This window comes from Anomaloglossus baeobatrachus, chromosome 6 (genome assembly GCF_048569485.1).
Source record: "Anomaloglossus baeobatrachus isolate aAnoBae1 chromosome 6, aAnoBae1.hap1, whole genome shotgun sequence".
NCBI classification, from domain to species: Eukaryota; Metazoa; Chordata; class Amphibia; order Anura; family Aromobatidae; genus Anomaloglossus; species Anomaloglossus baeobatrachus.
The window spans coordinates 229,385,813-229,399,238 of record NC_134358.1 but is presented as its reverse complement, the minus strand read 5'-3'; the positions used below and the strand labels follow the sequence as shown (position 1 = coordinate 229,399,238).

The window sequence follows — 13,426 nt, the reverse complement described above, 5'->3', positions numbered from 1 at the left end:
TTTGATTTTCCTCAATTCACGGGCAGTTATTTTGTGCCTTTTTTGCCCAACACGCTTCTTGTGACCCTGTTGGCTATTTGCCATGAAACGCTTGATTGTTCAGTGATCACGCTTCAAAAGTTTGGCAATTTCAAGACTACTGCATCCCTCTGCAAGACATCTCACGATTTTGGACTTTTCAGAGCCCATCAAATCTCTCTTCTGACCCATTTTGCCAAACGAAAGGAAGTTGCCTAATAAGTATGCACTCCTTATATAGGGTGTTGATGTCATTACACCCCCCCCCTCCTCATTATAGAGATGCACATTACTTTATTTACTTAATTGGTAGTTGGCTCTCAAGCCTATACAGCTTGGAGTAGGACAACATGTATAAAAATTATCATGTGATCAAAATACTCATTTGCCTAATAAGTCTGCAGAAAGTGTAGGGTAACCGTCAGGTTATATTGTAGTGAATAAGGGGCTGCTCTGTAGAAAAAAATACAATGTAGATACTACTAAAAAACAAACAAAAAATAATACATTTTATGTTAATGTTTTGCACAACGAAATTGTTATTTTCATACGTGCCCAGCAGCCACATCATGGCAATCTGATTGTACTGGGTTGTACTCTATTTTACTACCTCTCTCTGGGTTTTAAAACCTACATATATATTTGCCCATATATGTAGGTTTTAAAACCCCGAGAGAGGTGATAAAATAGAGTAAGACCCAATATAATGAGTTAGATGTGACGTGGCTACTGGGCAGGAATGAAAATGGCCATTTTGATATGCAAAACATCTAAAAAAAAATGTATCACTTTTTTTTTTTTTTTTTGTTTTGTTTTAGTAGTTCAAACCTTTGGCATGTAATTCTCTTGTTTGTCTGTTTGTAATGTAGATACTACAAAGGATTCTTTTGGTGGGAATCAGGTTACATAAAATGTCATTGTGTTGCATTGAGAAGTTTGACCGCTACTATTTTAATGATGGCATATCCTTCGGATACGGCCCAAATATTTGATCAGCGAGTGTAGGACACCCGGCACACCCGTCGATCAGCCATTACTAGCAGAGGATGTAAGATGAAGATGAAAGTTCTCAGATGCTGCCAGAACACAGCAGCCCCATCAAAATTATATTGGCTGTGAATGACGACTACAGATCCACACCCTAATCTTCTGAATAGGATGTGAATCTGCAATACCCACACAATGGCACTATAGAAAATACAGAGCTATTATGTGTTGGCAGCATCTGAGAATTTTCAGCCACTGCTGTGTCTTGCACCCCACCAATCAGATATTGATAGTCTCTCCTGAGGATAGGCCATCAATAAAAATGTAATGTAGTGGTCAACCATTTAAGATTATTAACTGGCAAAAAGAGTGTGTACCGTAACTGTGAAGCTGCTGCGTTGCCCATCTTCCAGCAGATTGCTTATGGTAAAGAATTTTTTTTATAAAACAGTTTGTGAAAGTAAAAATAGGCAATAGAGAGGCAGCAGTCACACCCAGGTCCAATCTGCTTTTTCATTAGAGATTTCCTTTACTATAAAATTTCACAGGGTAATTGGGAAACCCTGTTAAAGATTTTTCCATGTTCCACATGAACTCTACCTATGCCTTTGTCTATAGATGGAGTAATAGGAAGTCCAAATTACTTCTTTATTCTAATAGAAACCACTTCACTGGTTGTGAAAACAGAGTAAATGACCTTTATCAATCAAATGACAAGTTTTAATTGATTCTTTGAAATATATTAGATCAGATAGGACAACACTGGCATTACAAAGGTCCTGGGAACCCATTAGCACAGTGAGAGCCATTGTAAGCCAGAGTAATTCCAATCTTTAGCCTTGACTACATTCAGTTTTCATTCACTTGACATTCATTTAACTCAGTCTTCATTCATTCAAGAAAGAAAGAAAAACAAAGAAAAACAACTGAAATAGAAAGAAAGAACAAAAGAGAAAGAAATAAAGAAAGAACAAAAGAGAAATAAAGAAAGAAAGAAAGAAAGAAAGAATAATGCCCACATCACTTAATTTATTCAATTCAGTCTTCAAGAAAGAAAGACAGAAAGAGAAAATAATGCCCACATCACTCCTCAAACGTTCAGGTTTAGACAGCCCTGGTCCACTTAAACTGAGTCAAAAGGAGGTTTAGGGATCTCACCGATCTTCTCATGGATCCTCGGACCAGGGACTATGTGGCTGGAATCCACCATGTAAGACAAAATTTAGAAAGGAAAAATCCCGTGGTCTGTCTTGCATAAAAATTCTTGTCTTTATTGATTCATATTAAAAAAAAATTCAGGTACATATTCTAGACAACCAGTAGTAGTCTGAAATGCGTCAGCGGGACGGTTGTCCAGAATAAGTACCGTACCTGAATTTATTTTTTAATATGAATCAATAAAGACAAACATTTTCATGAAAGACGGGCCATGGGATTTTTCCTTTTTAAATCTGTTCCACTTAAATGTTATCTCTAGCACAAACTAAATTCACCAGAATTCTGTCATTTGAGCCAGAAAACCGTATTTCTCGACCTGCACTATATTTATTATGTATTTTAGGTGCATTCTGTGCCTTGATCGTCAATGGAAAGTTGCCTTCTGGAACCTAACAATTCTTAGTCACATCGGCATTAGTAAATTCTGTTGTCTGCTCTGTGATAGGAGCAAGCAGTGAAATTAACACAAGTGCTGGATTCGTTGCATGATGGACACCAGTTAAGAGACCACATGAACTATAGAAGGTCCCTCAGATTTGTTTCACCGTGTCTATCAATTAACTAAATCTGAGACCAAGGCTTCTAATGGAGTCTCTGGCGTAGATGTGTACAGAGACTTAATGTCTGATCATCTGTCCTGAAAATGAAATATGCTTAGAAAAAAGCAAGTCCACCTATGAATGGCTGATCAGACGAGACAAACTCTGTATTATCCTAGTCAAAGTCTTAGTCAAAGTGCACAAGAGGTCATTCCTAGTGGCTTTGTATCTTGGGTGATGAGTGTTGGATAAATATTCTAAAATAATATACATTTCGGTCATTTTTATATTAAGGGTTTTCTGTGTGAGAGTAAAGGAGAACATTCACCTTCAGTAATTGTTGGTCAAACTGTCAACAGCTGTTTCTCCCAACATCTCATATACATGCAAACTAAAGTTGGCCAAGCATGCCAAAGTGGTTTATCTTGCCTGAAAACAAAAGGATCAGGAATTGAATTTCAACATGCCCAATCTTTCTACCATAAGGAGAGAGTCAGGAGGCCCCTATTACATAAAAATACTTAGTGCCTGCAAAATATGTGTTTGGCTTAACTTTGTTCTAATATGTATAAAGGTCTTAAAATATTAGAATTGAAAACAAAGCCTTATAATATATATGGTACAACACTCCTGCCCCCAATAGAACGTTCACACTCACCTGTGCCCTGTGTTCTCCAACAGCAAATTGTACCACAGCAATGCCTGGACTATGGCTATTCTCAATCCTCTCAACTGTGCTGGAGTCTATTTTCAAGTCGTTGCTAATATCAGCGCTCTGTATAAAGTCTTCAGTTTTCAAATCCTCTACTTTTTTTAGTTCACCATTGGCTAGCTGAATGATTGACCCTTTTGCAAAATAAGGGGGCAGTGTAGGTGCAGCTGCCATAGGAGAAGCAACAGACTGTACAACTGGGAGGTGGAATTGAGCCGGAACCAAAGCAGTTTGGTAGGCTGTTTGAGTTGCTAGTGATTCAGCACTGTAGTTATCGCTTTTAGGAATGGGAGTAGTGACAAATGTATGAGGCACTGCTGCAAACTGGGGAGATGAAGTGACAATAGCAGGTGCTACCCCCACTGCAGATGATTCAATGTCCGGATTGCCAACTGGTATGAGCAAAGGCTGAGTGCCCGGAATCACCAAGTGCTGTGGCAAATTTCCAGGATAGCCAATGGTTTGCTGCTGACTGCTGAGATAGCCAATAACTGGCTGTTGTGTACCCGCATAAAAGGCTGCAGCAGGCAGCCCAACAGAAAGTTGCTCTGCTGCACTGTGAGTTGTCTGGATGACTGTGTGAGGAGATAAAGTGGCCACTGTTTTTACGCTTTCTGCGCATAAAGTCTGTTGTGGGGATAAAGCATAGGACCGGTGGGCTGGTTTTCCTAAGTGTAAGCTTCCCTTGTTATGAGCTGTTGAGGGTGAGGTTTCTCTCTTAATGGTTTGTGGAACATCAATGTCCGTGGCAGCTGTGTTGCTGTTGGGCACTACCATGACAGAGGTCCGAACACCTGAGGGATCCCGAGCACCAAATTCTGCACTAGGGTGCACCACTACGTGCCTTGTCTCATAATGTTGGGAAGCTGGTTTATTATTGCCTGCTTTAAATAGCTGTGCATCTGTGGAGGAAGGAACTACAAATCTCCTAACTTTTTCTATTTCACCATTTAATAATTCCTTGGCTTGTGACCTGAAACTTTCTTCTTTCTTTGTAGGGTCCCTAGCAATAAAATGAGCTCCTGAATCAGAGTACTGCACAACCACTTGGGAGGAAGTGCCCAGGGTAAGTGTATGTGGAATCACTGGGTGGGTATGTAAATGTACTGGGATAGTTGGTGGTGATAGAGTTCTGACTCCACTCTGTGATGAGCTGGAAATATGGACATATTGACTTGACTGGGTAGGTGGTGATCCTGCTGCAATCAATCCAGGAGTCCGATCTAGATGTGATTCAATTTTATGCCCCTGCTGGTTTAAGCTGCTTACATTTGCCAGCATAGTGGAATACGCTTCCATCTGGGTGCGTTGTGATGGAGTGGTGGCTCCTGTTGCTGCTGAGGATACAGCGCTTGATGTGGAATTCGATGTAGGTGAAATTAGCTGCGAATTGATGAATCCTGCATATGATGGTCCACTATACTGCGGTCCAATAAACTGGAACATTTGGGGCACATTAGTATATTGCACGGGAGATACAGATGCCCCTGATTGAGACTGCGCAGTTTGATACATGGCAGGAACTGTTGTTGCTGTTGGTACCGACCTTGGAGCACTGGGGGGTGAATAGTCTATACCAGTTGAATGTGTTTTATGTAAACCTACCCCCTGCTGTAAACCAGCTTCTATAGAAGTTCCTGCAGACCCATGATGACGTCCACCATGGCTGCTTACTGTGGTGGGGAGCCATGATAAACTGTCTGTACGGTGGTTTTCACTTGTGGGTCCGACTGTCTTCTCTTCAGACGATCGACTGGTGGCGGGAATTTCACGTTTCTTTGGTGGCAGGCTTTCATTGCTCCTTTCTTGATTAGATTTCATGTTTTGCTTTCTGCCACCACCACCAACCACCACTTCCTGCTCACTGTCTGACTGATGCTGATTTCAGTCTGGTGAAGGGAAAATCACATTTAATTCCTGAAGGAAACCCAACAACTTCATGGGGAATCATCTCCCTGGGAGCACAATGTTCCAACGACTGATGTAGAATCTAGAAAAGAGACAACACATGAGAATAATTTTACAAGGATTTAGATAAAAGCAAACAGAATAAAGTTTAGAGGGAACCTGTCACCAGATTTGGGGCCTATAAGCTGCGGCCACCACCAATGGGCTCTTATATACAGCATTCTAACATGCTGTATATAAGAGCCCAGGCCGCTGTGTAGAACATAAAAAAAAACACTTTATAATACTCACCTAGGAGGTCGCTCCGATGAAGACTGGTCAAATGGGTGGTGCTGTTCTCCGGACACGTCATGCACGCCGGCTTCAGAAGAAGGAGAACAAAGATAGCGCCGGTCTCGGAGAATGGAGACACCCATTCGACCACTCTGCACTGGTCAGAATGCTGTATATAAGAGCCCAGCTGGTGGTGGCCGCATCTTATGGGATGTTATATATATAATTTATATATAATGTGAAAAATTACAATTTTAATATTTTACTTTGTATTTTACCCACATTTCAGGCACAATCAAATGCGTAAAATTCCCATTATTAACAACACACACGCATATATATATATATATATATATATATATATATATATATATATATATATATATTACACAGTATATACAGTATATATACATATACACACTGTATATCACAGCAGGAAATATTCCTGCTGGATATGTTCCGCTAAATTGCTAAATCACAAATAACAATAACAAATATAGAGGACTATTATTATACTAAAAAGCCAAGTTGCTGTATTACAGGTGAGCAAAAATGCAAATCTTAGGACCTTTTTGATATAGAGGATTTTTTTTCTTTAGGTATAAGGTTTACAAGACGAGCATAGTAATTACAAAGTGATTTGAAACCAAAGTGTTTATTTCTGAAAGAAAATAGAAGAAACTGGCATATTATGGTTGTTTAATTTGCTAAAGTAGCAATAGATAGATGAAAATAGTAAAAATTACATCTTTAAGTAGATTTTCAGCAACAGTATATTTTCTCTTGTTAGTCATTGTCCTAATATCACTGTTTTTTTCCCTTTGATAGAATTATTCTAATTGTTTCTTGCCATTGTCAGTAGTTTTATTAGATCTATGAACATGTTATAACTGAACCTGAATTTAGATCTACTTTACAAACATTTGTTAATACTAGTTAAACCCTTACCGATATATAATGTCATGATACGTCATATGTCAGGTATAATTCTGTCATGTGGGCTCAGAGACTGCACCCTCATCTTTACTGGCAGATGATGGCTGTGTTATTCAGCCATCATCTGCCTCTAATAAGCCCAAATGGTTTGGAGCTCTGCCCACAGCTGTTAACCTGTTCAAAATCGGTGTAAAAATCGGAGTAAAAAAATAAATAAAAATCGGAATTTTGCTTTTCCTCCCCCAATAGATATGTAGGTAGTCCACAAAACTCTTAGTTTACATACTTCCACTGGATAGCTTATATTTTATAAGAAACATGAATTGGTTGTATATAAGTGTAAACAAAATTACTTCTTTTAGGCCTTACTGTACCTCCATATAAATTCAATTTTACATGCTTAATAATTCTGTTGGATTCAGTTTTAATCTATAAAAAAACACTAAAAGATCAGATGCCATATGTATAGAGATAATCTCACCTTATGGAAAATAATTCTGCACTTTTACGTCTGCCATTAAAAATCTCAGTATTTCTGAAATATAAGCAAAAAAAAAAAAAGAAAAGAAAAAAAAAAAACAGATAACACCGTGTAGTTCAAAGTGCTGACTTTTATTAGGATTATGTAGGTGGGTGTTGAAGCAAGTGTGAAAACAACTGTGAGGGGAAGACTGTGCTGCACAAAGGATAACTGTTAAAGAACTTGTGATAATTTTTTTCTCTCTACTGGGAACATCTGCCTCACAGCACAGAAGATTAGAAAATTACATGCATATTCTACTACCATATAAATAGCCAACGTTCTGCAGCATTGCCTCCGTCAGCGGTGGTGGGCAATCAGAATGTTCATGAGTGAGAGTGCAGCCAGAGCTACCCATCTGGTAATATTCAACTGATTTTTTTATGGTGACGCTTGTTATTAATAACTTCACATTGAGCTGCAAAATAGATTGGCCCACGTTTCAATTTTTCTCTTTTTCTTTTTGCCTTGGGTGGGGATTGGAATGCAAAAATCTAATTGGACTTTGACATGAGAAGAAGACTAGAGTACACATTTATTGTTTTTTTTTAACCTTTTTGGTATAGAATTCATAACCATGGCCACCATGTAAGTCAGTTTGTAAAACTAGACTGAAAAGCATTGGGCACTAATTTTGATTCTCCTGGATCTGTCTGCACCATTTCACCCTGAGGACTATCAGCTCCTCCTTACTATGCTCTGATCTATCGGCCTCAAGGATACCACTCTCTCTTGGTACTCCTCTTATGTCTCTGAACACTCCTTTAACATATCTTTTACTGAATCTTCTTCCTATCATCTTCTCCTTGCTGCTGGGTTTGCTAACGAGTTTAGTCCAAGGTCACATCCTCTTTTCTGTGTACTCCAGCCCTATTGGACCGCAGATTTAACTTGCAGCACCATCTCCGTGCTGATGACACCCAAATATGCAATTTTTCTCCTGGCATCACCATTACACTAATACAAAATACCAATGACTGTGTTTGCTGTCTCCAACATCATCATGACCTCCCTGTATCTGAATATTCCTGTATCCATGTTTGCTTTTACTAAGCCACTTAAACCTAATATTTCTATTTCCATGTGTCAGTCTATCATAATTCCCCAAAGTATGCCTACTGTCTTTGGGCTATATTTGACTCAGCTCTTTCCTTCACTCCCTATATCCTATATGTTGATAATGGGTCATGAGATTATTCTCTAAGATGGTATCTCTTAGGAAACCCTCAAGGATTTTACCCACAGTAGAGGTTAAACCTATCGGGCTATAATTTACAGGCTCAGATTTTGTCCCATTTTTGAATATTGGCACCACATTTGCCATGTGCCAGTCATGCATTACAGTTCCTGTTATTATGGAATCTGTGAAGATTAATAATAATGGTCTAATAATAATAATATCAACGTACTTAATCCCTGCAGTACTAGGGGGTGTATGCCATCCAGGCTGATAATTTATCTAGTTTAGTGATATTGAGGCGGTGCCATACTTCCTGCTGAGTGAAGGAGGTAAAATTTAATGGGGAATTTCTGGTCTCCCTGATCATGTCATTTGTCATGGGATTTCTTATATAAATACTGTAGAGAAAAAAGAGTTTAGCAGATTGGCCTTTCCTTCATCCTCTTCCACCATTTCACCCAGACTATTTTTGAGGGGCCAACACTATAATTTATGAGTTTCTTACTATTTATGTAGTTGAAGAATAATTTTGCATTAATTTTACTTTCTCTGGCACGGAGTCTCTCTGTCTCAGTCTTTGCTGCCTTGATTTGAACTTTTGGAGTGAAAAATTGGATGAAATAGATAGCGGACGCCATGTTGTGTTTGCCTATACCCTGATATGCCTAAAGAGTGGAAATCCCCCACAAGTGACCTTGTTTTGGAAGCTACACCCCTCATGGAATTTATTTAGTGGTGCAGTGAACACACGGAACTCATAGGTGCCTCACAGAATTTCTTCAACATTGTGCTGTGAAAATGAAAAAATTATTATATATTATTCCTACAAAGATATTGCTTTTCCCCTACATTTTTAATTTTCATAATGAAAAAGAAGACCATAAAATGTATTGTGCAATTATTCCTGCATACACCAATACCTCATAAGTGATGGAAAACTACTTTTTGGGTGCACAGCAGGGTTCAGAAGGGAAAGAGGGCAATTAGATTTTTCAAGCAGCATTTTTGCAGGAATAGATTGCAGATGCCAGGTCATATTTTAAGAAACCCTGTTATACAAGACACAACACTTCTGACTATGTCTGGGTGCACTGGTAGGGTCCAAACTCGTAGAGTAAATATAGGTGTAATCAGGCACTCTAATATAGTGAAAAAGTGAATTTTATTTTTAACAGCAGCCAGTCCAGAGAAAAGACGTTTCGGTCTTAGTTCAGACCTTCATCAGTTAGAACATGCTGCCAGTGGGACGCTGCCTTAGTATGATGCTTTGGGTGCACGCTCATCACGACTAGTGGTAGAGTGCCTGGTTACAGCTATACTTGAAGAAACTCTGACATGGCAAAGCAGCAGAAACCCCCACAAGTGACCCTATTTTTGAGACTACACCACTTGAGGAATTTATCTGGGGGTATATTGAGCATTTTTCACCCTCAGGCGATTCACAGAATTGTATAATATTGGGCTAAGTAAATAAAAAATTTCCATTTTTTCCAATACAATTTTGCTTTGGCCTGAAGCTTTTGATTTTCAAAAGGATGCAGGAGCCGGACCTCAGCTATCACTTAATCTGAGCTTCTGGCAGTGATCACGTAGGCACAGCTCCTGTGCCCGTATGATCATCAGGATGTACCAGTACGTCTATTTGTTTGAACGCACCAAAATATAGGACATACTAGTACATACAATGTCAGGAAGGGGTTAAAGAGAACATATCCATTGATTCATACTGCCCAAAACAACTAAGACTACTAATTATTGGCAGTTGTCAATAGAGTTGGTGAGAATTTATTTGCATGTCCCATTCCATTGGCCATGACAGTGATCCAAGGCATGGGAGCAGGGATACCACCTCCTACCTGCTGGCATCTGTGGCTCTTCTTTTTATTTGCTGATTTGGAGAAACGTCACATGTACATCATATTGTAAAAATGACTCCAGCTAATCAAAACAAGAATAGGGCCATCAGCAAGCAAGTGGCGGTACTTCCTTTCCCGTCTAGCGGCCACTATCGTGACCGATGGGTTGGGCAAATTGATTTGCAGCTAATTTAGTTGTCAGTGATAAAGGTAGCAAAGCCATTCTTTTAAATTATAAATGTGTAGTTGAAAAAATAATACTGGTTAACTGATTTGGTCTATACTAGTATTGTACTACCAATAAGAAATCTACAGAACAACAAGATCTACTGTAATATCTCAGAACTAGAGATTACATTAATGTTTTATTATGTTGTGAATACTTGAGGTTTTGCACAATTTTGTGTAAGTGGTGAGCAGCAGACACTCTTAACCTAGTTGCTAAGATAAAGGTTTAAGGTTTAGCTGGGTGAAGTTTAGTGCACAAAAGTTCCAGCAGATTTTGGAGGGAAAGTGGCAAGACAACACAGAAGAGTTTGTTCTCCCTGTACCAGGGGGCTGTATGGTGGACAGACTAACCAGAGGAAAGTAAAGTGCAAGACAGCATTTGACAAGGACCTGATGGAGTTGCAGGAATACCCTGGTTCCCTAGAGTACACCCAGCTTTCAGGAATAGTGTGCCATGAACGCAGGAAGAGTACTAAAGGGGGCTTTACACGCAACGACATTGCTAACGAGATGTCGTTGGGGTCACGGAATTCATGACGCACATCCGGCCTTGTTAGCGATGTCATTGCATGTGAAACATACGAACGACTGCTATCGATTAAAATTATTCACCTAATCATTGATCGTTGATACGTCGTTCTAATCACAAATATTATTGCAGGACAAAGGTTGTTCGTCGTTCCTGAGGCAGCACACATCGCTACGTGTGACACCCCAGGAACGAGGAACAACACCTTACCTGCGTCCTTCGGCAATGAAGTGGGCGTCACTTCCTTTCGGCTGCTCTCCGCCCCTCCGCTTCTATTGGACGGCTGCCGTGTGACGTCGCTGTGATGCCGCACGAACTGCTCCCTTAGAAAGCGACGTTGCTAGGCAGGTAAGTCCATGTGACGGGTACTAGCGATGTTGTGCGCCACGGGCAACGATTTGCCCGTGACACACAACCGATGGGGGCGGGTGCTTTCACCAGCGACATCGCTAGCGATGTCACTGCATGTAAAGCGGCCTTAAGTCCTGAAGGAAGTCACCCATCTGGAACGTGGGAAAACAGCATCTTAAACAATATGAAGATTAGAGGGAACAAGAATGTAGAGGTTCTCTGGGGAATACAATTCTAGTGTCTGGAGTAAGTCAACCTCCATTGTGTCAGCATTGGACAGCAGGATAAGTTCTGAATGGACTTGCTGAATAACATGCCTCACAGATGTTTTCCGTATCCGCTGCTACAGGACTGTATTATGGCTTGTCCTGCGTGTGATACCATATGTCGCTGTACAACCACTTGTTAACTAAAAGTTTCATCTGCTTTACTGTGACACCTGCCTGCTGACTCTCCGGTCTCCCTCAACCACACTAACACCATGGGGAACGCCACTGAACACCACAAACTGAGGCAACAGTAATAATAGCATTAACCCCTGTACATCCAGAGACTGTGTGCCCTATCCACTGTATCGGTGAACCAGTGGCCAGGCATGGTCACAACCACTATCACCACACTGAGAATCTGGCCCTCTGTCCAGTATACTGGATATCCTGTGCACTACACTATTATGTTTCTTTCCAGTTTGATTGTGATGCGTTGCTGTGTGCATGGAATAATGTGTGAGTGAGGGGATGTTCTGTGTTATTAAAGCTGAAACATCTGGGGTTACTGAATAGAATGGGACAAAAATGATGTACATGTGTAGTTCAAACTGGCCCACATCCAAAATAAGACGTGGTCCTGGGGTCTCTCATTAAACAACTGTGAGATGAATAAGTTGTAAAATGAGAATGACCAGCAGCTGCTACACAGGTCAGGAGCTGAAAATAACACCTATGCTGGCATAATAAACATTACATTAATCTCACGGACAATGGCCAAAAGTCATAGCAAGCTCTTGCGTAGACTATCATAAAAAGACATCAAGGGAAAATTCAATTCAACCATTCAATTCATGGTTTTATATATCTATATAATTAGAATTGTTATTATTATTGAGTTATTTGTGCAGTAAAAATGACCTAGATTAAGATTACTTCTTGTCACCAATGGGCTCTTAATCTAACTTCCCATCAAGCACAAAATTAGGAGCCATCTTAACATTAGATTTTGTAGATTATAGAATTTTGGATTAAATGACTTGCTATATTTAGCTCAATTTTTAGGGGAGCCAACTTTTCCCAAAAAAAAAAAAAAATAATTATGTATTGCATGTATTCTTTTAAAGACAAAATGTTCTATGATTTTGGCATATTTCATTTCTAAAGATTTTAGCAGTTGCAGGAATTTGCCTCCCGTCATGGGAGAACTAGTTTTTAGATTTTACATGGACTTTATATTGAAGCATATCTTCATGTGCAGCAGGGTCTCCAGCTTAAGGGTGTAATAACAGATCAGTGACAAATTATTACTGAAGGTTTTCCAATGGGAAATTATATAAAAAAGTTTCTAGCTCTGTATATTAGTCATTTACCATGTGACATATGTTCTATACCTTTATCCTAGACATATATAGAAAATGTGGAAAATTTGCTTGGTGGCTGTAGACAAAGTAACACAGAAGTTCTTCATTGTAGGTGTGTAGAGTAAGCGGGGTACTTTGCACGCTGCGACGTCGCTAGCCAATGATAGCGATGCCGAACACGATAGTACCCGACCCCCGTAGCACATGCGATATCTTGTGATCGCTGCCGTAGCGAACATTATCGCTACGGCAGCTTCACACGCACTTACCTGTCCTGCGACGTCGCTCTGGCCGGCGACCCGCCTCCTTCCTAAGGGGGTGGGTCTTGCGGCGTCACAGCGATGTCACACGGCAGGCGGCCAATAGAAGCGGAGGGGCGGAGATGAGCGGGACGTAAACATCCCGCCCACCTCCTTCCTTCCGCATAGCCGATGGAGGCAGGTAAGGAGATGTTCCTTGCTCCTGCGGCTTCACACACGTGTGCTGCCGCAGGAACGACGAACAACATCGTATCTCCTATTGGTGCGACTTTATGGAAATGTCCGACGCTACACAGATCACCGATTTACGACGCTTTTGCGATCGTTTATCGGCGCATCTA

At 40.2% G+C, this 13,426-nt stretch overlaps 1 protein-coding gene across 3 annotated transcripts in view; it reads right to left on the bottom strand.

Annotated features, from left to right (window-relative positions):
* The window catches only part of ATXN1 (ataxin 1), a 447,406-nt gene that overhangs the window by 22,646 nt on the left and 411,334 nt on the right, over positions 1–13,426 (bottom strand). For all 3 annotated transcript variants that reach the window (XM_075314725.1, XM_075314727.1, XM_075314726.1), the window contains exon 6: positions 3,421–5,464. In XM_075314725.1, the coding sequence (XP_075170840.1) occupies positions 3,421–5,295 (1,875 nt within the window). In that variant the 5' untranslated portion in view covers positions 5,296–5,464. The remainder of the gene's footprint in view (positions 1–3,420; positions 5,465–13,426) is intronic.